The 24,673-nt window shown below is 46.9% G+C and overlaps 2 protein-coding genes and 1 pseudogene across 2 annotated transcripts; 1 reads left to right on the top strand and 2 right to left on the bottom strand.

Moving 5' to 3' along the window:
* Nucleotides 1-8,557: 8,557 nt before the first annotated feature.
* Nucleotides 8,558-9,971, bottom strand: LOC109756234 (probable xyloglucan endotransglucosylase/hydrolase protein 23; annotated as a pseudogene).
* Nucleotides 9,972-10,185: 214 nt separating this feature from the next.
* Nucleotides 10,186-13,597, top strand: LOC109737690 (uncharacterized). Its single transcript, XM_020296815.1, has 2 exons — nucleotides 10,186-10,216; nucleotides 12,681-13,597. Exons 1-2 carry the CDS (start codon nucleotides 10,186-10,188, stop codon nucleotides 13,595-13,597), a joined length of 948 nt encoding a protein of 315 aa, XP_020152404.1.
* A 2,756-nt stretch (nucleotides 13,598-16,353) lies between these two features.
* Nucleotides 16,354-17,773, bottom strand: LOC109737803 (probable xyloglucan endotransglucosylase/hydrolase protein 23). The gene is made up of 3 exons (XM_020296934.4): nucleotides 17,396-17,773; nucleotides 17,110-17,303; nucleotides 16,354-17,027 (listed from the first exon to the last, which is right to left on the bottom strand). The coding sequence occupies exons 1-3, from the start codon at nucleotides 17,651-17,653 to the stop codon at nucleotides 16,613-16,615; spliced, it is 867 nt and encodes a 288-aa protein (XP_020152523.1). The 5' UTR covers nucleotides 17,654-17,773; the 3' UTR covers nucleotides 16,354-16,612.
* Between the last annotated feature and the right edge of the window lie 6,900 nt (nucleotides 17,774-24,673).

The raw sequence follows: 24,673 nt of genomic DNA, 5'->3' as shown, positions 1-24,673 counted from the left end.
CTCTATAGATCTTAATGCCTAATATATATGCAGCTTCACCGAGGTCTTTCATTGAAAAACTCTTATTCAAGTATCCCTTTATGCTATCCAGAAATTTTATATCATTTCCAATCAGCAATATGTCATCCACATATAATATCAGAAATGCTACTGAGCTCCCACTCACTTTCTTGTAAATACAGGCTTCTCCAAAAGTCTGTATAAAACCAAATGCTTTGATCACACTATCAAAGCGTTTATTCCAACTCCGAGAGGCTTGCACCAGTTCATAAATGGATCGCTGGAGCTTGCACACTTTGTTAGCTCCCTTTGGATCGATAAAACCTTCCGGTTGCATCATATACAACTCTTCTTCCAGAAATCCATTCAGGAATGCAGTTTTTACATCCATTTGCCAAATTTCATAATCATAAAATGCGGCAATTGCTAACATGATTTGGACAGACTTAAGCATCGCTACGGGTGAGAAGGTCTCATCGTAGTCAATCCCTTGAACTTGTCGAAAACCTTTCGCAACAAGTCGAGCTTTATAGACAATAACATTACCATCAGCGTCAGTCTTCTTCTTGAAGATCCATTTATTTTCAATGGCTTGCTGACCATCGGGCAAGTCAACCAAAGTCCATACTTTGTTCTCATACATGGATCCCATCTCGGATTTCATGGCCTCAAGCCATTTTGCGGAATCTGGGCTCACCGTCGCTTCTTCATAGTTCGTAGGTTCGTCATGATCTAGTAACTTAATCTGGTTGACCTACGAGGTTCTGTAATAACTTGATCTGAAGTTTCATGATCATTATCATTAACTTCCCCACTAATTGGTGTAGGTGTCGCAGAAACTGGTTTCTGTGATGATCTACTTTCCAATAAGGGAGCAGGTACAGTTACCTCATCAAGTTCTACTTTCCTCCCACTCACTTCTTTCGAGAGAAACTCCTTCTCTAGAAAGGATCCATTCTTAGCAACGAATGTCTTGCCTTCGGATCTGTGATAGAAGGTGTACCCAACAGTTTCCTTTGGGTATCCTATGAAGACACATTTCTCCGATTTAGGTTCGGGCTTATCAGGTTGAAGTTTCTTCTCATAAGCATCGCAACCCCAAACTTTAAGATACGACAACTTTGGTTTCTTGCCAAACCATAGTTCATAAGGTGTCATTTTAACGGATTTCGATGGTGCCCTATTTAGAGTGAATGCAGCCGTCTCTAAAGCATAACCCCAAAACGATAGCGGTAAATCAGTAAGAGACATCATAGATCGCACCATATCTAGTAAAGTACGATTACGACGTTCGGACACACCATTACGCTGTGGTGTTCCGGGTGGCGTGAGTTGCGAAACTATTCCGCATTGTTTAAAATGTAGGCCAAACTCGTAACTCAAATATTCTCCTCCACGATCAGATCGTAGAAATTTTATTTTCTTGTTACGATGATTTTCAACTTCACTCTGAAATTCTTTGAACTTTTCAAATGTTTCAGACTTGTGTTTCATTAAGTAGATATACCCATATGTGCTCAAATCATCTGTGAAGGTGAGAAAATAACGATATCCGCCACGAGCCTCAATATTCATCGGACCACATACATCTGTATGTATGATTTCCAATAAATCTGTTGCTCTCTCCATAGTTCCGGAGAACGGTGTTTTAGTCATCTTGCCCGTGAGGCACGGTTCACAAGTACCAAGTGATTCATAATCAAGTGATTCCAAAAGTCCATCAGTATGGAGTTTCTTCATGCGCTTTACACCGATATGACCTAAACGGCAGTGCCACAAATAAGTTGCACTATCATTATCAACTCTGCATCTTTTGGCTTCGACATTATGAATATGTGTGTCACTACTATCGAGATTCATTAAAAATAGACCACTCTTTAAGGGTGCATGACCATAAAAGATATTATTCATATAAATAGAACAACCATTATTCTCTGATTTAAATGAATAACCGTCTCGCATCAAACAAGATCCAGATATAATGTTCATGCTCAACGCTGGCACCAAATAACAATTATTTAGGTCTAATACTAATCCCGAAGGTAGATGTAGAGGTAGTGTGCCGACGACGATCACATCGACTTTGGAACCATTTCCCACGCGCATCGTCACCTCGTCCTTAGCCAATCTTCGCTTAATCTGTAGCCCCTGTTTCGAGTTGCAAATATTAGCAACAGAACCAGTATCAAATACCCAGGTGCTACTGCGAGCATTAGTAAGGTACACATCAATAACATGTATATCACATATACCTTTGTTAACCTTGCCATCCTTCTTATCCGCCAAATACTTGGGGCAGTTCCGCTTCCAGTGACCAGTCTGTTTGCAGTAGAAGCACTCAGTTTCAGGCTTAGGTCCAGACTTGGGTTTCTTCTCCTGAACAGCAACTTGCTTGCTATTCTTCTTGAAGTTCCCCTTCTTCCCTTTGCCCTTTTTCTTGAAACTAGTGGTCTTACTGACCATCAACACTTGATGCTCCTTTTTGATTTCTACCTCCGCTGCCTTTAGCATTGCGAAGAGCTCGGGAATTGTCTTATTCATCCCTTGCATGTTATAGTTCATCACGAAGCTCTTGTAGCTTGGTGGTAGTGATTGAAGAATTCTGTCAATGACGCTATCATCCGGAAGATTAACTCCCAGTTGAATCAAGTGATTATTATACCCAGACATTTTGAGTATATGCTCACTGACAGAACTATTCTCTTCCATCTTGCAGCTGTAGAACTTATTGGAGACTTCATATCTCTCAATCCGGGCATTTGCTTGAAATATTAACTTCAACTCCTGGAATGTCTCATATGCTCCATGACGTTCAAAACGTCGTTGAAGACCCGGTTCTAAGCCGTAAAGCATGGCACACTGAACTATCGAGTAGTCATCAGCTTTGCTCTGCCAGACTTTCATAACTTCTGGTGTTGCTCTTGCAGGAGGCCTGGCACCTAGCGGTGCTTCCAGGACGTAATTCTTCTGTGCAGCAATGAGGATAATCCTCAAGTTACGGACCCAGTCCGTGTAATTGCTACCATCATCTTTCAACTTTGCTTTCTCAAGGAACGCATTAAAATTCAACGGAACAACAGCACGGGCCATTTATCTACAATTAACATAGACAAGCAAGATACTATCAGGTACTAAGTTCATGATAAATTTAAGTTCAATTAATCATATTACTTAAGAACTCCCACTTAGATAGACATCCCTCTAATCATCTAAGTGATTACGTGATCCAAATCAACTAAACCATGTTCGATCATCACGTGAAATGGAGTAGTTTCAATGGTGAACATCACTATGTTGATCATATCTACTATATGATTCACGCTCGACCTTTCGGTCTCTGTGTTCCGAGGCCATATCTGCATATGCTAGGCTCGTCAAGTTTAACCTGAGTATTCCGCGTGTGCAACTGTTTTGCACCCGTTGTATTTGAACGTAGAGCCTATCACACCCGATCATCACGTGGTGTCTCAGTGCGAAGAACTTTCGCGACGGTGCATACTCAGGGAGAACACTTTTATCTTGAATGTTTAGTGAGAGATCATCTTATAATGCTACCGTCAATCAAAGCAAGATAAGATGCATAAAAGATTAACATCACATGCAATCAATATAAGTGATATGATATGGCCATCATCATCTTGTGCTTGTGATCTCCATCTCCGAAGCACCGTCATGATCACCATCGTCACCGGCGTGACACCTTGATCTCCATCGTAGTATCGTTGTCGTTTCGCCAACTTATTGCTTTTACGACTATCGCTACCGCTTAGTGATAAAGTAAAACAATTACATGGCGATTGCATTGCATACAATAAAGCGACAACCATATGGCTCCTGCCAGTTGCCGATAACTCGGTTACAAAACATGATCATCTCATACAATAAAATATAGCATCATGTCTTGACCATATCACATCACAACATGCCCTGGAAAAACAAGTTAGATGTCCTCTACTTTATTGTTGCAAGTTTTACGTGGCTGCTACGGGCTTAGCAAGAACCGTTCTTACCTACGCATCAAAACCACAACGATAGTTTGTCAAGTTGGTGCTGTTTTAACCTTCGCAAGGACCGGGCGTAGCCACACTCGGTTCAACTAAAGTGAGAGAGACAGACACCCGCCAGTCACCTTTAAGCTACGAGTGCTCGCAACGGTGAAACCAGTCTCGCGTAAGCGTACGCGTAATGTCGGTCCGGGCCGCTTCATCTCACAATACCGCCGAACCAAAGTATGACATGCTGGTAAGCAGTATGACTTATATCGCCCACAACTCACTTGTGTTCTACTCGTGCATTGCATCAACGCATAAAACCAGGCTCGGATGCCACTGTTGGGGAACGTAGTAATTTCAAAAAAATTCCTACGCACACGCAAGATCATGGTGATGCATAGCAGCGAGAGGGGAGAGTGTTGTCCACGTACCCTCGTAGACCGAAAGCGGAAGCGTTAACACAACGCGGTTGATGTAGTCGTACGTCTTCACGATCCGACCGATCAAGTACCGAACGCACGGCACCTCCGAGTTCAGCACACGTTCAGCTCGATGACGTCCCTCGAACTCCGATCCAGCCGAGTGTTGAGGGACAGTTTCGTCAGCACGACGGCGTGGTGACGATGATGATGTTCTACCGACGCAGGGCTTCGCCTAAGCTCCGCAACGATATTATCGAGGTGTAATATGGTGGAGGGGGGCACCGCACACGGCTAAAATATCGTATATCAATTGTGTGTCTAGAGGTGCCCCCTGCCCCCGTATATAAAGGTGCAAGGGGGAGGCCTCCGGCCTAGGAGGTGTGGCGCGCCTAGGAGGAGTCCTACTCCTACCGGGAGTAGGACTCCCCCCCTTTCCATGTTGGACTAGGAGTGGGAAAGGGGAAGAGGTGGAGGGGAGGAAGGAAGGGGGGCGCCGCCCCCCCTCTCCTTGTCCTATTCGGACTGGGGGGAAGGGGGGCGCGGCCCTGCCCTAGCCTCCTCTCCTCTCTTCCACCTAGGCCCAATAAGGCCCATTAAGTTACCGGGGGGTTCCGGTAACCTCCCGGTACTCCGGAAAAATCCCGATTTCACCCGGAACACTTCCGATGTCCAAACATAGGCTTCCAATATATCAATCTTTATGTCTCGACCATTTCGAGACTCCTCGTCATGTCCGTGATCACATCCGGGACTCCGAACAACCTTCGGTACATCAAAACATATAAACTCATAATATAACTGTCATCGTAACTTTAAGCGTGCGGACCCTACGGGTTCGAGAACTATGTAGACATGACCGAGACACCTCTCCGGTCAATAACCAATAGCGGAACCTGGATGCTCATATTGGTTCCCACATATTCTACGAAGATCTTTATCGGTCAGACCGCATAACAACATACGTTGTTCCCTTTGTCATCGGTATGTTACTTGCCCGAGATTCGATCGTTGGTATCTCGATACCTAGTTCAATCTCGTTACCGACAAGTCTCTTTACTCGTTCCGTAATACATCATCCCGCAACTAACTCATTAGTTACAATGCTTGCAAGGCTTATAGTGATGTGCATTACCGAGTGGGCCCAGAGATACCTCTCCGACAATCGGAGTGACAAATCCTAATCTCGAAATACGCCAACCCAACAAGTACCTTACGAGACACCTGTAGAGCACCTTTATAATCACCCAGTTACGTTGTGACGTTTGGTAGCACACAAAGTGTTCCTCCGGTAAACGGGAGTTGCATAATCTCATAGTCATAGGAACATGTATAAGTCATGAAGAAAGCAATAGCAACATACTAAACGATCGAGTGCTAAGCTAACGGAATGGGTCAAGTCAATCACCTCATTCTCCTAATGAGGTGATCCCGTTAATCAAATGACAACTCATGTCTGTGGCTAGGAAACATAACCATCTTTGATTAACGAACTAGTCAAGTAGAGGCATACTAGTGACACTCTGTTTGTCTATGTATTCACACATGTATTATGTTTCCGGTTAATACAATTCTAGCATGAATAATAAACATTTATCATGATATAAGCAAATAAATAATACTTTATTATTGCCTCTAGGGCATATTTCCTTCAATACCCACACCGCCCACGTCGACCGGGTAAGCACAATGGAGGGAGGAATTACCCACAACCGTCGATGTCGACCGAACTTTGCATGGCAGCGTGGCCAAGCGGCGGTGATGGGGAAGACGAGGAGAGGGAGAGGTGAGGAGCGGAGCTGAGGAGGAGGAGACCTGCATGGCCACCATTCGAGTGGCGGTGTGGACTAGTGAGAACATAGGACAGAAGGGGTTGTATACATATGTGTTGTGAATGTCACAACACATATGTATACAAGCCCTACAAATATTATATCAAAATTCAAAGTACACAAAGAGAAACAAAAAGGACAAAACCAAATGTGAATAGTGCAGTTTTTGACATTGTTCATGTTTTCTTTTTTTTTTGTGAGGATAACTTCTGATCTATTCATCAACTGTCAAGGAAGTACAAAGAACACCAGAAGTAAAAAAATGCATCCAGGTCCGTTGACCACCTAGCAACGACTACTCGCACTGGAGCGAGCCGAAGGCGCGCCACCGTCTTCGCCCCTCCCTCGTCGGAGCTGGCAAACCTTGTTGTAGTTGACAATTGGAAAGTCGTCGTGCTAAGGCTCCATACGACCAGCGCACCAGAAGAGCAACTGCCGCCGATGATGAGAAGCGTAGATCGAAAGGATCCGACCTGTAGACACATGAACACAGACGAACGAAGACAGGATCAACGTGGATGCACCAAAGACAAACATCGACCGAATCCCATGATACTCGTCAGAGACAAACCTTCGCATGCCCTCCGACGATGCTAGATAAACCGCCAGGACATGGACTAGGCAGGGAGAACCTTATTCCATCTTTCGAGAGCTGCCACCGCCTCGCCTCTCTGAGCAGGACAAAAATCTTAACAAAAGTCAAAAGAGCATGAAAACACAGAGCCCTCCCGCGACAACGGACGGGATCCACCACGCCTCGATGACCCTAAGACCACATGAGCCGAGGTAGACCGGCGGCAGCACCAACGGGAGGCACCAAAAACCCTAGCTGAAAGTCCTCTTTCTTTCACTGAGGGTTAGTTATATGTTTTGTGGTTATTGACACTATTGGTGTTGAATTTCTCTTTTTTCTTTCTCAGTGTATAGTATGAATTTGTATCTGAAATTTTTATGGGTTGTAGATATATGTGTTGTGAACATTTTTTTATTTTTTTGAAACAATTAAGCTTGTTTTTTTTAAAATTGACATCATGGGAGCATCTAATTGATGTATCACCCTATATTTCCCAACTGTAGAGCTGCAAGACTGCAACCTGGTCAATTTCGAACGTACACGCATTTCACCCATCCGCTAGTGTGGCAGTGAAGACGACGTAGGTAGGGTTCGCAGCTGCAGTTGGCTGGACCTGACGGATCATTACGAAGGGAAGCCATTGTCCTTTCCTCTGTCGCGCTTCATGTCGCCTTGCGGTCAGTGGCCGTCCGCCCATGCCCTGCACGGACCGAGCTCCCTTCACCTTACACGTACTGCGCGGCGCTTAGGTGTGGCTATGCATGCACCGTACCCAATGATTTTGAGTGTGCCAATGCAATCGTGGATAGGTCTTTTCATCGAACCGAATGTTTCAGTTTTGAAAGGTGAGCCGAGAGCAGCACAAAGGTGATGAATGTACGGAATTTTTGTTGGAAAAAAACCCTACACAACAGAATTGACAAAAAAGACATTTTCCGGATGAAATTGACAAAAAAGACCACCACAGCCGTGGCGGCAGGCGCGCCGGGCGACACGTGGCACCCGCCTCCCAGCCCTGGTGCCAGCCGGGCAGGCGGCGGCCCGCGGATTACGGTGCAGTTGCTCGCGCAACGTAACAGAGGCCCGGTGGTGGGGCCTGCCGCCTGTGGCTGAGGCGGCAGCACAGGTAGGTAGCCTCGTCGCGTCGTGGCGCACATCACAGTGGCCTAGCCTAGCTAGGTAGCCTCGTCGCGTCGTGTCGTCGATCTGAAATACCCCGCATACACACAGAGAAAGAGACGATGGAATTGCTTTCGTAGCATGCATGAGAACGAACATGAAAACTTGTGACGAGACGACAAGAAATGATGCATGGCAGATCAGACTTGGCTTAATTAAACTGCTTACGTAGTTGCCTTGCCCCCCATGCCTGTTTATTTAGCACTGGTATGTAGAGCACGCATGCATGTTCCTTAGTCCGTACTGGTCTTAGACGAGCGGCGCCGTAGCGCGCATGCACGGACCTGCCGCCAGCCAGAGAGGCGGCCAGGCCTACCGGCACAGTCCTGCCGCCAGCCCCTGAGGCGGCAGGGGCCCACATTGCCAGCCCGTTCCGTCGTGCCAGCCTTTTGCGGTTATGCCGACACGTGGCACCTGCCGCCATGGCCGAGGGGATCTTTTTTGTCACTTTAATCCGGAGGAGGTCTTTTTTGACAATACCGTTCGGCAGATGGTCTCTTTTAAAAAAAATCGAACGTACGAGGAGGCAAGATATTACACACGAAACGATCGTGAGCACAATTACAAGAACTAGGCGTAGATGACAGAGGAATCTACCATCGGCTACTTTACACAGTTTCCCATTTCCAATCCTTATTTATATGGGTTTATACAGAGACCCCATCTTCCCTATCTCCGGCCGCCATCCTCCGGCGATCGACATGCATGGACTACATGGAGCACTCGGCGGGGAGGCCCTTGGCGACGCGCTTGGGGTCGGTGCAGTAGTTGTAGATCATGTAGTTGCTCTGCACCCACCGCATCCGCTGCTGCCGCGTCAGGTCCAGCTCCTGGTTGTACCACTCGCCCGCCGCGCCGGTGCCGGGGGCAACCTCCGTGCCCACGCTGGAGCCGCAGCGCGGCCGGCCGGCCGCGGTCACCACGCACGCGTCGGCCTTGAAGCCGCGGTAGGAAGCAGAGAACGGCGCGTGGGACCAGTCCGTCTTGACGCGGCCGCCCTGCGTGGCCCAGTCATCGGCGTTCCAGAGGCTGGAGTAGAGCCGCATCGGCTGGTTCTTGGGGAAGCGATCCCCTTCCCCTCCAGGTTCTTGAAGTCCCTGATCGGCATGTCGTCCACCATGAAGCTGCATTTAAGTACACCATGATCGGTCAGTCCATGTGATTGTGCTGCACAAGCCACGGAATGACAAACGAAGGTTGGGCAATGGCGATCAACAACTTACATTATATGCTTTGGGTTCCAGAGGATGGAGTAGGTGTGGAAGTCGTTGGTGGCATCGAACCAGAGGCGGAACTGCTGCTCCCGCTGGCCCTGCCCCTGCGTGAACACGTTGGTGTGCAGCGTGTACGGCTCGCCGGTGACGTTGCCGAGGAACTCGAAGTCGATCTCATCGTGCGTCGGCCCCTGCGACGACAGCTGCACATTCATACGCACCAAACCAATCGAGTTTTGTTAGGCACGCACATCAATCAAGCAAGCAACCGTGTCATCTGGGACAGAGAAGCAGAGCAATGAGTGAATGTTGGTTCTCTTACGTAGTAGGCGGTGACGGTGCCGGCGGAGTTGCCGGGAACGAGCTTGAGCTGCATGTCGATCTTGCCGAAGAGGTACTCGTGCTTGGACTGGAATCCGGAGCCAGAGACCTTGTCCAACCCCAGCGTGAGGACCTGGCCGTTGTTGAGGATCTTGCCGCGCCCGTCACCCCACGTGATATCGAACTCCTTGTCGAAGCTCGCCACCGCCAGGGCGCAAGAGGCGAGCAGGATCGCCAGCACCGAAACCGCCATGCGAGCCGTGCGTTTCGTGCTACCAAAAGTACGCTCACTCAACTAACTAGCTAGCTAGAAGGTTGAGGAGGAGGAGAAAAATGGATGGAAGCTTGTGTTGTGTGAGTGGAACGAGCGGGGCGTGAGGGGTTTGGAGACGAGCGTGGCGTGCCGAATGGATGGATGGTTCTGCGAACTTTGCCAGCCCGGTGAGTGTAGTGCGTGTGAGTTGGCGCCAGAGGAGAGGAGAGGAGAGGAGACAGGGCGGGCAGGACGGCCCTGTACGTAGCTTATGATGGACAATGAGAGGGTTGGCACGGCGATGCCACGGCCAGACAGGCTCGCGTACATACAGTAGCACATTAAAAATCGATCGGGACGTGCAGCAGATTTCTGGATGCAACGGCTCCTAATTTGCAGCCATGGCGTTTGAGATGGCCCTGTGTTGTGCAGGCAAATGGCATGGCACTGAGGCACTTGAGCAGGGGATGGATGATCAGCCTTCTGTCATTCTGTGTCCCGGCTTGACAATCCGTGACTACTTTTCAGTGTGGCGGTACTTTGTTACTTTCTTCATCCTAAAATAAGTGTGTCAATTTTAGTATCAACATGTGACTTTTTTTTAGGACGGATGAAGTATGTTTTAGGTACCAACACATGACACCTATTTTGGGACGGGGAAGGTATATTTTAGGTACCAACACGTGACACTTATTTTAAGACGGAGGAAGTATATTTTAGGTACCAACACGTGGTGGTTTCATTTTTCTTTTACGTGAAATTCTTTAATCTATTCATTCAATCATGGCAGTACAATGAACATAAAATATAACAAAGAAAAAAGTTACATCTAGATCCATAGACGGACCACCTAGCGACGACTAGAAGCATTGAAGCGAGCCGAAGGTGCGTCGTCGTCATCACCTCTTTCTTGCCAGAGCCGGGCAAAATTTATTGTAGTAGACAGTCAGAAAGTCGTCATGCATGCTAAGGCCCCATAGGATCAGCGCACCAGAATAGCAACCGCCGCTATTGAAGAGTAGCGTAGATCGGAAGGATCCAACCTGAAGACACATGAACGTAGATAAACTACGATCAGATCCGAGCAAATCCACCAAGGACGATGCTAGGCGCACCACCGGGACGGAGGCTAGGCGGAGAGAACCTTATACCATCTTCTGGTAACCGTCACCGTCATCTTTCTAAACAGGACACAAAACTTAACCAAACTCAAAGGAACATGTAAAAACAGAGCCCTCTCGTCGGCAAGAGCCGAGATCCACCGCAATGTCCCTAAAGCCGCCGGAGACAAGGCGGATCGGCGGCGACGCCAACAGGAGGCAGAGAAGCCCTAGTCATTTTTAGTGGAGGAGGCAGCTGCGTAGTACTGTGCCCTTCCACTATTTTTTGCATTTATTGGCAAGTGCCTCTTTCATGAGAAAATCTCAAGCGTACAAACTTAAATCACTTTAACTATATATAAGTGCAGGAGGTCCTAAGCAGAACATCTGTCTTCATCTGGATTTAGTTCTCGCCGAAATAAAATATCAAAACATATTTTAGTGCTAAATACATCTGTTCGACAAGTAAATTCGGACGAAGGAAGTACTAAGGTTTAGGAATTGGCCACGCTTTCTAGGTAGACGAGCCGACGCTCGCACGTTTGTACGCGGGTCATCTATTCATATCTTCTTGTCCGTGCAAAACCAGACATGGAACAAATTTCGGTACCGGCGGGATGTGTGGGAGACGCCGTATTGTCCTCTAGATCACAACGGCGCCTACACAGAGCAAGAACATTTAGAAAATCCAGACCCTTGTCGAACATGCAAAACTCCCCTCCCGTTCCTTGGCGTTACTACAGTACAGCCTACTCCACAACATGCCTGCCGTGTGAGGCCAAGATATAGCGGGGGAGACTTGTATGTGATCTCACATTGGGTGAGATCTATGAGATCGATTCTTTGTTTTTTAAAGTACATGTTCATACAATCTCAAAAGGCTTATAGACACACATCAATGTTTGATGCACAATCTCAAAAAAAATCCAGCTCCTATTTCAACTTACATAAATAGAAACTAAAAAGAGAAAATCGGATGTGAATAGTATCAAAGTACCATTCAGACAAGGCTGCTATTCACATTCGAATTTGTCTTTTTTGAATCTCTAAATGTACATAGAGTTTTGAGCTTTTTTTATGGAGTTGTAGACATAACCCACACGGACGTTGTCAAGTAATTTCAGATTTTTTTTCAAAATATTTAAATATGATTTTTTCTTGGCCGATCTAAGGATCTCACCTCAGTGTGAGATCTTGTACAAGTCTCCCTAGTAGCTCTCCATGAAGAGGATGGGGTGCAGATCAATTTATTCGGTCGTACGTGCGCCAGCTAGCTCGATCGGCACAGCACAGGGAGATCTAGAGAGACGGTGGCTACTAGCTAGAGCCTAGAGGGCTAGAGGCCAATGGCGACTTGGAGCATGGATTGGAGTAGATCGATCGGGCGGGCCGGTGTAGCGAATTCAAGTGGGGTAGAAAGGCAACGCGTACGACTGCTTCCTCACTCGCCATTAAACAAGCCTGGCGTTGGGGACTTTTGATCTCCGATCTAGACTAGACCCCTGCCGGGCGCATGGGATGCGCTCCGCCTCACGCCTTAAGGGCGTGTTTGGTTTTTTTCGCTGCCGGGCCTGGTTTAGAGGAAAAAAACGAGCCAGGCTGAGCAGGGCCTTAGTAAATAAAAACAGGGTCAAAAACGTAGATGACCAGTTGATTGGTTGCCTGCATTGGGAGTCTTGTCATCGAGATGCAATTTTCACCCGGCGTTTGGTTGCATACATGCATATGATTACCAGCGTTAACAACAAAAAATAACAGTTATCAGGTTGGGCTTGACATTTGTCAAACACTTTGAGTGCGCCGGAGCTTCCACTGCCCATCGTGCCCACCACCAGCTCCCGGCGGCCGTGGACGCGCCCAACTCACTACCGTGGCGATGGAGGAGGCCCGGATCGACGTCGCGTCGCTGCGGGACACGGTGCAGCGGCTCGAGGCCAGCGTCGTCGTCGTCGCCGCCGCCAAGCCAAGGGGCCGCTTCGACCGCGACCTGCAGCGGGTCAGCGGCGAGCTGCGGGTGGCGCTGGCCGCTGAGGAGAAGAACAAGCGGGCCATGGAGAAGTTGGTGCTGGCGCTCAAGGAGGTGAACGCGGAGCTGCACACCACGCGGCAGCAGCTGGCGCACGCGCAGCACGAGTCGGAGACGGCGAGGCTGGAGTCGGACCGGCTGCACGTGTCCCTGAAGCTCAAGGACGACAAGGTCCGCGCGCTATCCGACGATGTGGCCCGCCTCCGCTCCGACGCCGAGGAGGCGTTCGCCGCGTTCCGGGGCAAGGAGGTCGGGTTCACGGCGTGCATGAAGTCGTCGGAGGCGGAGCTCGCCGCGTCCCGGCGCGAGAACGCGCGGCTCCTCGAGTCGCAGCGGTCCGGGCGGCACGAGGTGGCCAAGCTGAAGCAGGCCGTCAAGGACACCAAGTTCGACAAGGAGGCGCTGGAGGAGGCGAGGAGCGAGAACGCCATGCTCAAGGAGATGGTCGGGAGCAAGGACACCACCGTCAAGTGCAACAAGGAGGAGCTGGAGTGCCTCCGGGTGAGCGAGGCCGCGGCGCGCGACAGCGTCAAGGAGCTGCAAAGCCTGCTGGTGGCCACGTCGGTGAGCCCCACCCCCACGCCGTCCGCGGTGGCGGGAGCGGGAAGGTCGTTCGACCTGGAGGACCTATCGTCGCCGTCGCCGCGGACGCCGACGGACGGGATCGACGGGATCGCACTGGAGTAGAGGGAGAAGAGGGGGTTGAGGATTAGGGAGAGAGAGAGGGATTAACTCGAGACACACGTCTTCAGAGAGCCACCCACGTGCGCCTCGAAGCATCGCTCGGGCCTGACTCTCGGAAAACTGCCGATTCGGCCGTTCCCAACGGGCCAGGCCCAGGGGTACTTTAAGAACCGTGCTATATGCAGACTCAACAGTGTATGTGAGGAACCAAACAACCGAGGTCCGAAAAGATGCTGTACCGCGCTGGCCTGGTTAGACTCGATGCGGGCAACAAAAGCTCGCCCTAAGTGAGCGCATCCGGCTCCGGCCGGGGCGATGCAATGCGATGCATTAACGGGTGTGTGCACAATGGCGACGTTCATTCATTCGTGGGCCTTGCACCGTGTTAATCATCATCAGCAGCCGTAATTGCTGTTAATCATCCGCAGCCGTATGATTGTACCAGCGCCCAATTTATATGGGCACAACCACCTTCCTCCGCCGTGCCCGTAGTGTCAAAGATCTGCACAAGCTGGAAGTGGAACCGGCTACTCAATACTCATTCATCAGTCCAAACCGTGCTGCTATAACCCAAGCCAGCCGTGCCACGTACTCTCTCAGTATAGCGGTCTCCAGTTACCATGAAACTTACGTAGTACAGCTGCTCTGCTCCCCCCACCCCCACTCTTACTTTTAATTATGACCATTTGCAATCACAGGGTAGTTAAGAAACTATGGTCAACAGCTGTGGAAGATCTTGCATGAGTTGGTGACAACAATCATGATGTTTTTTTTCCTTCACGGTTTGAGCAAACCAACTTGTGCTGCACAAAATACAGGACCACTGATTATGGATCTTTTTGAGCCTCGAGGGGAACAACCATGACATGCAAGTGTGCAAGTGTACTAGGGAACAATAATAGAGTTTCCTAGAAAAAAAGAGGAACAATACTAGAGCAGTGTAGTTTAATTGTTATTCATTCTTGCAAAATTGGTGCTCCGCTTCTCCAATACACATTGCCTGCTTTTGGGTAAATTGGTCAATCGATGCGTGAAATTCTGTACGGTATTAGAACTAATGACTTGTTGAAATAATTAGTATTTTCTAATTAAGTTCATCTAGCCTAACTTCATGAAACTAGTGTTCCCCAAATCACGTAAAGTAAACTAGTCATGCGTGTGCGAGTGCATACGAAACATAGAACCATCATATCTATGAACTTCACATGTATAGCAAATTCAAGAATTGATAAGTCGTACTCCTTGCACACTTCATGTCTATGGACTTTGTCTCCTTTGAGAAGGGAGACGCGGAGTATGGTGACCCGAAGAAGAAGCCGGTAGTGATGGTGTTTCCCACAAGTCCTAGCCTTGAGGAGGTTACTTCGAAGAAGGTTGAATTGGATGAAAGAAAGCGATGGAGTAGACTTAATTGGAAGGTATAATGTTGGGTAGATAATGCCTCTTGACTCCGAGTTTCATTGGGAAGCATATTACAAATTACAAAGATATATGGTAAGCCCCATTGTCATTTGCAAATATCCGCACTAGTGCAAAAACATACGTGCATGTGAAAAATTTGTACACTAATTCTTTCATACACCATATATGTGCATATAATTTGCTACAACACCATACACCATATATGTGCATATAATTTTCTACAACACCATACACCATAGATGTGCATATAATTTTCTACAACATCATACACCATATATTTGCAGATATCCATCCATCCGCCTTCCTAATTTTACACTAATTCTTCCCTACAACATATATGTGCGTACATATCCTAATCAAATTCATACCACTTCAATAAAAATCCTAAATCATACATATCCTAAATCACACTAATCCCTAACATTATCACACCAAAATCCAATGATAATTTCAAGAAAAAGACGAACTAGGGTTTCACCCAGATCAATCAAATGCGGAGATTTCAACCAATAGAAAGAGGGGGAAAGGAGGAGAATACCTTCGGGATTCGAAGGACAACCGGATCCACATATTTTCGTCTCAGATCCACAACACTTGAGTGGGGAGAGGGAGGGGCAAATTGAGGGGCGCCATGGCAGAGGCAAGAAACAAAGAAGGGGAAAGAACGAAGCAGAGAGCAGAGGGCTCGGGCAGCAATATGGTGAAGGGGTATGGCGCCCCAGGCCGGGGCGTCGTGGTACAGACCATGGCACCCTGGGCCGAGGCGTCATGGGCCCAAGTCCAGGCCGAGGTGGCAGTTAGCGCCGACGCGGATGGCGCCTTTGACCAGAGTGTTATGGTATCTAGCATGGCGCCCCAGGCGCGGGCGTCATGCTGGTAGGGCCATTCCATGATTTTTTTTTTAACAAAGGATCCATTTTGTGCTGAACTTTGGCCAAAGGGCCAGTTTCGTGATTTTTCACAGAGCTGCAAGACTGCAACCTGATCAATTTCGAACGTACACGCATTTCACCATCGGCCAGTGTGGCAGTGCAGACGACGTACGTAGGGTTCGCAGCTGCAGCTGGCCGGGACCTGACGGATCATTACGACGGGAGGCCATTGTCCTTTCCTCTGTCGCGCTTCGTGTCGCCTTGCGGTCAGTTGCCGTGCGCCCATCCCCTGCACTGACCGAGCTCCCTTCACCTTACACGTACCGTGCGGCGTACCCAATGGACGAAGCAGAATAAAATGATTTTGCTTGTGCCAATCCATTCGTGGGTAGGTCTTTTCATCGGACAATCACCCCGATCGTGAACGAAAATAGGGCCGTATTATTTCGCACGTACGTAAGGATGTAAGGACAAATATGACGCTGTTCCAAATTAGAGCCGAGAGCAGCATACAGGTGATGAACGTATGTACGACGAGGCAATAGATTACACACGAAATGATCGTGATCACGATTAGAAGAACTGGGCGTAAATGCCAAAGAAGAATCTACCACCGGCTACTTTACACATCTCCCAGTCACCAATCCTTATTGATATCGGATTATACAGACACCCCATCTTCCCTATCTCCGGCCGTCTTTCTCCGGCGATCGACAGGCATGGACTACATGGAGCACTCGGCGGGAACGCCCTGGGCGAAGCGCTTGGGGTCGGTGCAGTAGTTGTAGATCATGTAGTTGCTCTGCACCCACCGCATCCGCTGCTGCCGCGTCAGGTCGAGCTCCTGGTTGTACCACTCGCCCGCCGCGCCCGTGCCGGGGGCGACCTCCGTGCCCACGCTGGCGCCGCAGTGCGGCCGGCCGGCCGCGGTCACCACGCACGCGTCGGCCTTGAAGCCGCGGTAGGAGGCAGAGAACGGCGCGTGGGACCAGTCCGTCTTGACGCGGCCTCCTTGCGTGGCCCAGTCGTCGGCGTTCCAGAGGCTGGAGTAGAGGCGCATCGGCTGGTTCTTGGGGAAGGCGATCCCCTTTCCCTCCAGGTTCCTGAAGTCCCTGATCGGCATGTCGTCCACCATGAAGCTGCATTTAAGTACGGCAAATCGGTCAGTCCATCCGCTCCTGCATTGTTCTTGAAAGAAAAAACGGCGTTCAACAAACTCACATGATGTGCTTTGGGTTCCAGAGGATGGAGTAGGTGTGGAAGTCGTTGGTGGGATCGAACCAGAGGCGGAACTGCTGCTCCCGCTGCCCCTGCCCCTGCGTGAACACGTTGGTGTGCAGAGTGTACGGCTCGCCGGTGACATTGCCCAGGAACTCAAAGTCGATCTCGTCGTGCGTCGGCCCCTGCGACGACAGCTGCACATTCACACACACCAAACCAATCGATTTTTGTTAGGCACGCACACGAACTAAGCAAACCAAGAAGCAGATGATGTCGGCTTAATTACGTAGTATGCGGTGACGGTGCCGGCGGAGTTGCCGGGGACGAGCTTGAGCTGCATGTCGATCTTGCCGTAGAGGTACTCGTGCTTGGACTGGAATCCGGAGCCGGAGACCTTGTCCAGCCCCAGCGTGAGGAGCTGGCCATTGTTCATGATCTTCCCTCGCCCGTCACCCCAGGTGATGTCGAACTCCTTGTCGAAGGTCGCCGACGCAAGGGCACACGAGGCGTCGAGCAGGATCGCCAGCACCGAGGACACCGCCATGCGTTTCTTGCTCCCGAAAGCAAGCTCACTCAACCAGCTAGCTAGGAACAACTAGTAGTAGAAGAAGGTTGATGAGGAGGAGAAAGCCCGATGGAAGCTTGTGTTTGTGTGAGTGGAACGAGCAGGGCATGAGGGGTTTATATAGTGGTCAGGAGATGAGCGTGGCGTGCCTGGTGGATGGTTCTCCGAACTTTGCCAGCCCGGTGAGTGTAATGCGTGTGAGTTGGCGCCAGAGGAGAGGAGAGGAGACAGGGCGGGCAGGACGGCCCTCTACGTAGCGCGTGATGGACAATGAGAAGGTTGGCGCGGCGATGCCACAGGCAGACAGGCTCGCGTACGTACAGTAACACATTAAAATCGATCGAGACGTGTAGCAGATTTCGGGATGCAACGGCTCCTAATTTGTAGCCATGGCGTTTGAGATGGCCCTGTGTTTTGCAAGCATATGGCACTACAGAGAAGAAGAAGAAAATCATGGAGCAGGGGATGGATGATCAGCCTTTTCTTCTTCCTCCGGTATGTGAAGTTTCGGCAGCTGTTGAGGACGAGCTGGTTCTGTCATTATGTGTCCCGGCTTGACAATCCCTTTTCAGTCTGGATTACCAACACATGGTGGTTTCATTCCTCAGGCGCTTCCAATCCTTTTGCATTTATTTGCAAGTGCCTCTTTCATGAGAAAATCTCAAGTGCAGAAACCTAAATCACTATAACTATATATATAAGTGCCTGATTTTTTTAAATTTGGGTCAGTTGATTTGGGTGTTGTCTTCTTTGGGCTGATGAATATTTCGACTGATGGCTTTTTTTTATCAGTCGGTTACTTGACGGGCGGAAGCTCATTACCCCAATATTCATGTGCCCTCCTCTCTCTAGCCCACTGAGGTGACTCACCCTTTTCTTCCCTCCCTCTCTTTTAGCTCAGCGATCGACCCATCTCTCTACTAGCTCGTCCATTTACCCTCGGTTTGTTTGTTCATTTTCTTTATTAGTATTTTTGGGATGTTGGATGAGTGTAAATTTATATGCACAAACACTATAAAATATGTGTGTAAACACTAGTTTACGAAAATGCATTATTATATGCTTATTCTTTGCATATTAAAAAACAATTTAACTGCAAAGCGGGGGGGGGGGGGGGGGGGGGTGTTCAATTTTAAGGATAACACCAATAACACTAATTCATTTTTTCTTCGAAAACTGCAGTTTTTTTTTATTGTGTTTAATTTCATTTTCTTTCTACTTTAAGGGTAGTGTCAATGCCACTAATTCATTCATTCTAAAAACTTTTTCTTTGCAAAAGTTGCACTTTTATATGCTTGTTTTGCATATCATAAAAAACACAATTTATATGTAAATTATGTGGAAATAATTCACTATTTTTTCTTTCTTTCCTCTTAAGAGTAATACCAATGATTCAACAAAAAAAAGAGTAATACCAATGCTACTAATTCATTCTTTCAGGGAAAATGTAATTTTCTATTTTTGTGTGCAAGTATACACACAAGCACTCCCTCTTTCCCAAAATGTAAGGCACGCTTAACTTTTCACGATCTTTGATGCACAACATTTCATGGATTGAATATGTATAACTGCCAAGGTTGTATTTGTGCTGTAAAACAATTTTATTTAATGTACATTTATAATAATTTAGTGGACATGCAATAACTAAAAATCATAGTCAAAGTGTACGATAAAGACCAGAAAAGTCAAAGCGCGGCTTATATTTTGGGAAGGAGGGAGTACTACACAATATGTGTGTAAATTATACCAATTATATTTTTTATTTCGTTTTATTTCTTTTAAGGGTAATACCACTTCCACTAGTTCATTCCTTATTTGTGAATATTCTAGCGTATTAAAAAGTACCAATGACATTAATTCACTCTCACTTAGAAAACTTACTACATTGAGTTTATTTTATTTTATTTTTATTCCAAATTCTTTCTTGTTTAAGGGTAAACCAATTCCACTAATTCATTCCTTGATCAAAATTGGTTTTTGCAAAACAAAAGTCCACTATTGGATGCTTATTCTTGCATATCATAAAAGAAGGTATAATTTCCATTTAAATCGTGTGCAAAATTTATTCTTCCATATATTTCAAAAAGCGTAACTTAGGAGTAAATTGTGTGCAAATTTTTCATTTTTCTTTCTTCAGAAAGGGTAATACCAAAGCCACTAATTCATTTTTTTTTGAGAAAACTTATTAATTTTGATTTGTTTTAGTTTTCATTTTATTTCCTTTCTTTGTAAGGGTAATACGAGTGTCACCAATTCATTTTTTTCTTAGAAATTTGTTTCTTGAAAAATTCCATTTTCTTATGCTTATTCTTGCATATGATAAAAGATGCAGCTTATGGGTAAATTGTGTGCAAATTTTGTCGTTTTTTTCTTTTTTGGGTAATACCAATGCCACTAATTCATTATTTTAAAACTTTATTTTTTATTTTAGTATATTACTATAGAAGTTTTTATGTTATGTTATGTTACGTATAGGGCCAAGTCTAGCGAGCGGCCGGCTGCTTGCTTAGCCTACGCGAGCGGCCGGCCTAAACTGGAAATTTTGTGTCCCCTTCCTAATTAACCATCGTAATTAAGAAAGCTTTTCACCTGGTTCTTAAATATCTGCACAGCCATCCCTTTGATGTATGCGTTTTATTCTTTGATGTATTTAATCGTGGTTTAAAAACTAAAAAAAGCATAACTTTTAATCCGCGTGTCGGAATTAAGATCCGTTTTCACCGCTGGAATTCTCGCGACGTGCTCTTCGAAACTAGATCCCGCATGGGGATGTTTCGACGAACTAGTTTTCCTGCCAACTAAACATCAATGTGTGTGCAATTATACTAGATTGCCGCGCCAACTGAGCATATGTGTGTGCAACTAGTGTCCTGCCAACTAAACATCAATGTGTGTGCAACTAGACTAAATTACAAGCCAACTGAGCATATGTGTGTGCAACTAGTCTTCCTGCCAACTAAACATCAATGTGTGTGCAACTAGACTATATTACAAGGCAACTAAACATCAATGTGTGTGCAACTAGATTACATTACAAGCCAACTAAACATCAATGTGTGTGCAAATAGACTACATTACAAGAGGAGGTTGCACATCGACTTTCGTCGAGGCAATAGACTAGTTGCACATCAAAGTTGTCGTGGTTGCTAGGTTGCAACCTCATACGAAGGTGCAGCTCCAAACATTAGTTTTGAAAAAAAGTTGCACGATGTAGTAATAAAGTTGCACGATGTAGTAATAAAGTTGCACGATACAGTAATAGAGTTGCACAATATAGCATCAAAGTTGGCATCAAAAAAATTCGTCAAAACATACCCATGCGGGATCTAGTTTCAAAGATCTCGTCGCGAGGATTTCAATAGTGAAAACGGATCTAAATTCCGAAGCACGGTTTAAAAGATATGCCTTTTTAAAAATTTGAAAACCCGAATAAATGGACATGCGCATCCATGGAATAATGCGGTGTCTTGCCCATGTGACCATCCTAGTAGTACATGGCACGTCACGAATAAAGACAAAATTTAGACCACAAAACTACATGCATGCGTGTGTAAGACCGGCCGCCCGTTTCCTCTAATTAGTGCATATGCACTTTTTAGAATTTAGGTACGTATAGTTGCATAATATTATTTCCGTTTCCAAATTTATGTTTTTTTAATTTAGCGTTAATCCACTCTCATGATTCATTTTTCCTTACAAAACACTATTTTATCTTTGTTTTTCCTTTGCTCTCATTGTCATGTGCTAGCTCCACTAATGTGAAGATTCATTAGTCTAGAGAAACACGCAAGTTAACCACGTACAGGCAAGGTACGTGAACCAATTCACCGTCTGTACGCATCCTTTCTTCCTTGGTTTCTCACCGTGCAGCTGAGCTATCTTTGTTGGACACGGTAAAAACATTGACGGGCCCAATTAGAACTTCAGGGGACTCCTTATTAGTCGGTTCCAAACCTAATTGTACGACATAGATTTTTCAAAGGAAACTGCATGCAAGTAAAAAAATGCACCAAAAACTAGACGTAATTTAGTGCTACATACATCTGTTTGAGTGACAACTAAATTTGCATATTAGGTTTGTCTTAAATCAAATGTTGTAAACTTTGACAAAGCTTTTAGAAAAATATAAACATTTATAATACCAAATAAATACAATATGAATATATATTCTATGCTGGATCAAATGGTATTGATTTGTTACTGCGAGTGTTGATATTTTTCCGTATAAACTCGGTCAATCTTTAAAAACTTTGATATAAGTAAGACAAAACTAATATGGGGAGTAGGGACGGAGTACTCCGAGGAATTGGCCACGCTTTCGAGCTAGACGAGGTGACGCTCGCACATTTGTACGCGGGCCATCTATTCATATCTCCTCATCCGTGGAAAATCAGACGTGGAACAAATTGCAGTACGGGCCGGAGGTGTGGGAGACACAGTATAGTCCTCTAGATTACCGCGGCGCCTACACAGAGTTAAAACATTTACAGAATCCAGACCCTTGTCGAACATTTACAGAATTCACTACAGTACGGCCTACTACACAGAGTGAGGCCAAGATATTTCGGGATTTGTTGCCCGCGATCGCAGTGGCTGGTAGAACGCCATGAAGAGGGTGGGGTTGCAGATCAACTCGATCGACCGTACGTGCGCCAGCTCGCTCGATCGGCACAGCCAGGGCCAGGGAGATCTAGCTAGACGGTAGCTACTAGCAGAGCCTAGAGGGCTAGAGGCCAATGGCGACTTCGAGCATGGAGTAGATCGATCGGGCGGGCCGGTGTAGCGAATTCAAGTGGAGTTGAAAGGCGTTGCGTACGACTGCTTCTTCAGTCGCCATTAAACAACCCTGGCGTTGGGGACTTGATCTCGGATCTAGTCTAAACCCCTGCCGGGCGCATGGGATGCGCTCCGCCGCACGCCTTAACTCTGCGCGTCCGGCTCCGGCCGGGGCCATGCTATGCGATGCATGTACGTGGGTGCACAATGGCGACGTCCATTCATTCGTGGGCCTTGCACCGTGTTAATCATCAGCAGCAGCCGTATAATTGTACCAACTCGCGAATTATATGGGCACAACAACCTTCCTCCTCCGTGCCCGTAGTGTCACAGATCTGCACAAGCTGGATTTGGAGCCGGCTACTTAATACTCACTCATCAGTCCAAACCGTGCTATAACCCAAGCAAAAGCAAGCCGTGTCACGTACTCGCTCAGTATAGCGGTCTCCAGAAACCTACATTCTTTGTGCTGCGCCAGCCATGCGCACGCGCGCGGGCTGGTGACGCGCGTGGTGCCGGGGCAGGTTCGTGTAAAGATCCACGCGGCCGAGCTGGCCGTCTAGGCGGCTGTGGCATGCACGGCGAGAGTGTCATCGTCGACCCGGTCCGTGAGTCAGTGTCATCGTCGTCTAGGCGGCTGTGGCATGCAAGACGGGGATTACCAGCATGAATGTATGTTGTACATCTGCTCCCCCACCCCCACTCTTACTTTTAATTATGATCATTTCATTTGCAATCACAGGGTAGTTAAGAGAATATGGTGAACAGCTGTGGAAGATCTTGCATGAGTTAGTGACAACAATCATGATGTTTTTTTTGTCCTTCACGGTTTGAGCAAAGCAACATGTGTTCATGGCATGCAAGTGCGCAAGTGTACTGGGGAACAATAATGGAGTTTCCTAAGAAAAAAGAGGAACAATACTGGGGCAGTGTAGTTTAATTGTTATTCGTTCTTGCAAAATTGGTGTTTCGCTTCTCCAATACACATTGCCCGCTTTTGCGTAAATTGGTCAATTGATGCGTGAAATTCTGTATGGTATCAGAACTAATGACTCGTTGAAATAATTAGTATTTTCTAATTAAGTTTATCTGGCCTAACTTCATGAAAGTAGTGTTCCCAAAATCACATAAAGGAAACTAGTCATGCGAGTGTGAGTGCATACGAAACATAGAACCATCATATCTATTAGCTTCACATGTATAACAAATGCAAGAACGGATAGATCCTACTCTTTGCAATTCCAGACATGGCTCGATCGGAGAAGTATTGAACCAAGATGAGTAGTCACACTAAGACGCTTACAAAAAATCTTATCTCCCTTCAAACGGTGCATGTTTACAAAGTGTGTGGTTTTGAAGGCATGTGTTTCCATACAATCGCGCAGATAGTCGCTGAAAGGTGGACTAATGGTTTAGGAATCTTCTGAAACAAAGGAATTAATTTAGACCAAAGTGAATGATTGTCCCGTAAAGGAAATTTCTTATCCATATGTACCATTTGGACCATAGGATCCCCACGCCTAGCATGACGCATCTGCCGGGCAGCCGCGACCCGTGCCACCCCTACCGCACAAGGGAGGGAGGAAATACCCACATCCGCCCACGTCGATCGGGCAAGCGCAAGGGAGGGAAGAATTACCCACAACCGCCCACGTTGACATATATGTATACAACACCTAAAAATTTCATATCTAAATTCAAAGTACACAAAGAGAAACAAAAAGGACAGGAACAGATGTGAATAGTGCACTTTTTGACAATATTCATGTCTTGTCGTTATTCACATTACTGGTGTTGAATTTCTTTTTTTTCTCCGTCCTTAAAAGAGTGTACTTCCAACTTTATTAAAGTGTCAAACTATTTGAAAGTTTAATCAAGTTTGTGTAAAAATATATTAATGTTTGTGCAATCAAATAGGCATATGATGAAAATATATTATATCATGAATCTAATGCTATTAATTTGGTGGCATATGCAACCTGATCAATTTCGAACGTACACGCATTTCACCATCGGCCAGTGTGGCAGTGCAGACGACGTACGTAGGGTTCGCAGCTGCAGCTGGCTGGGATCATTACGAAGGGAGGCCATTGTCCTTTCCTCTATCGCGCTTCGTGTCGCCTTGCACCTTACACGTACCGCGCGGCGTTTAGGTGTGGCTATATGCATGCACCATACCAATGGACGAAGCAGAATAAAATGATTTTGCTTGTGCCAATCCAA

This window comes from Aegilops tauschii, chromosome 7 (genome assembly GCF_002575655.3).
Source record: "Aegilops tauschii subsp. strangulata cultivar AL8/78 chromosome 7, Aet v6.0, whole genome shotgun sequence".
NCBI classification, from domain to species: domain Eukaryota; kingdom Viridiplantae; phylum Streptophyta; class Magnoliopsida; order Poales; family Poaceae; genus Aegilops; species Aegilops tauschii.
The sequence above is the reverse complement of the archived record's forward strand: the minus strand, read 5'-3'. Positions and strand labels throughout refer to the sequence as shown.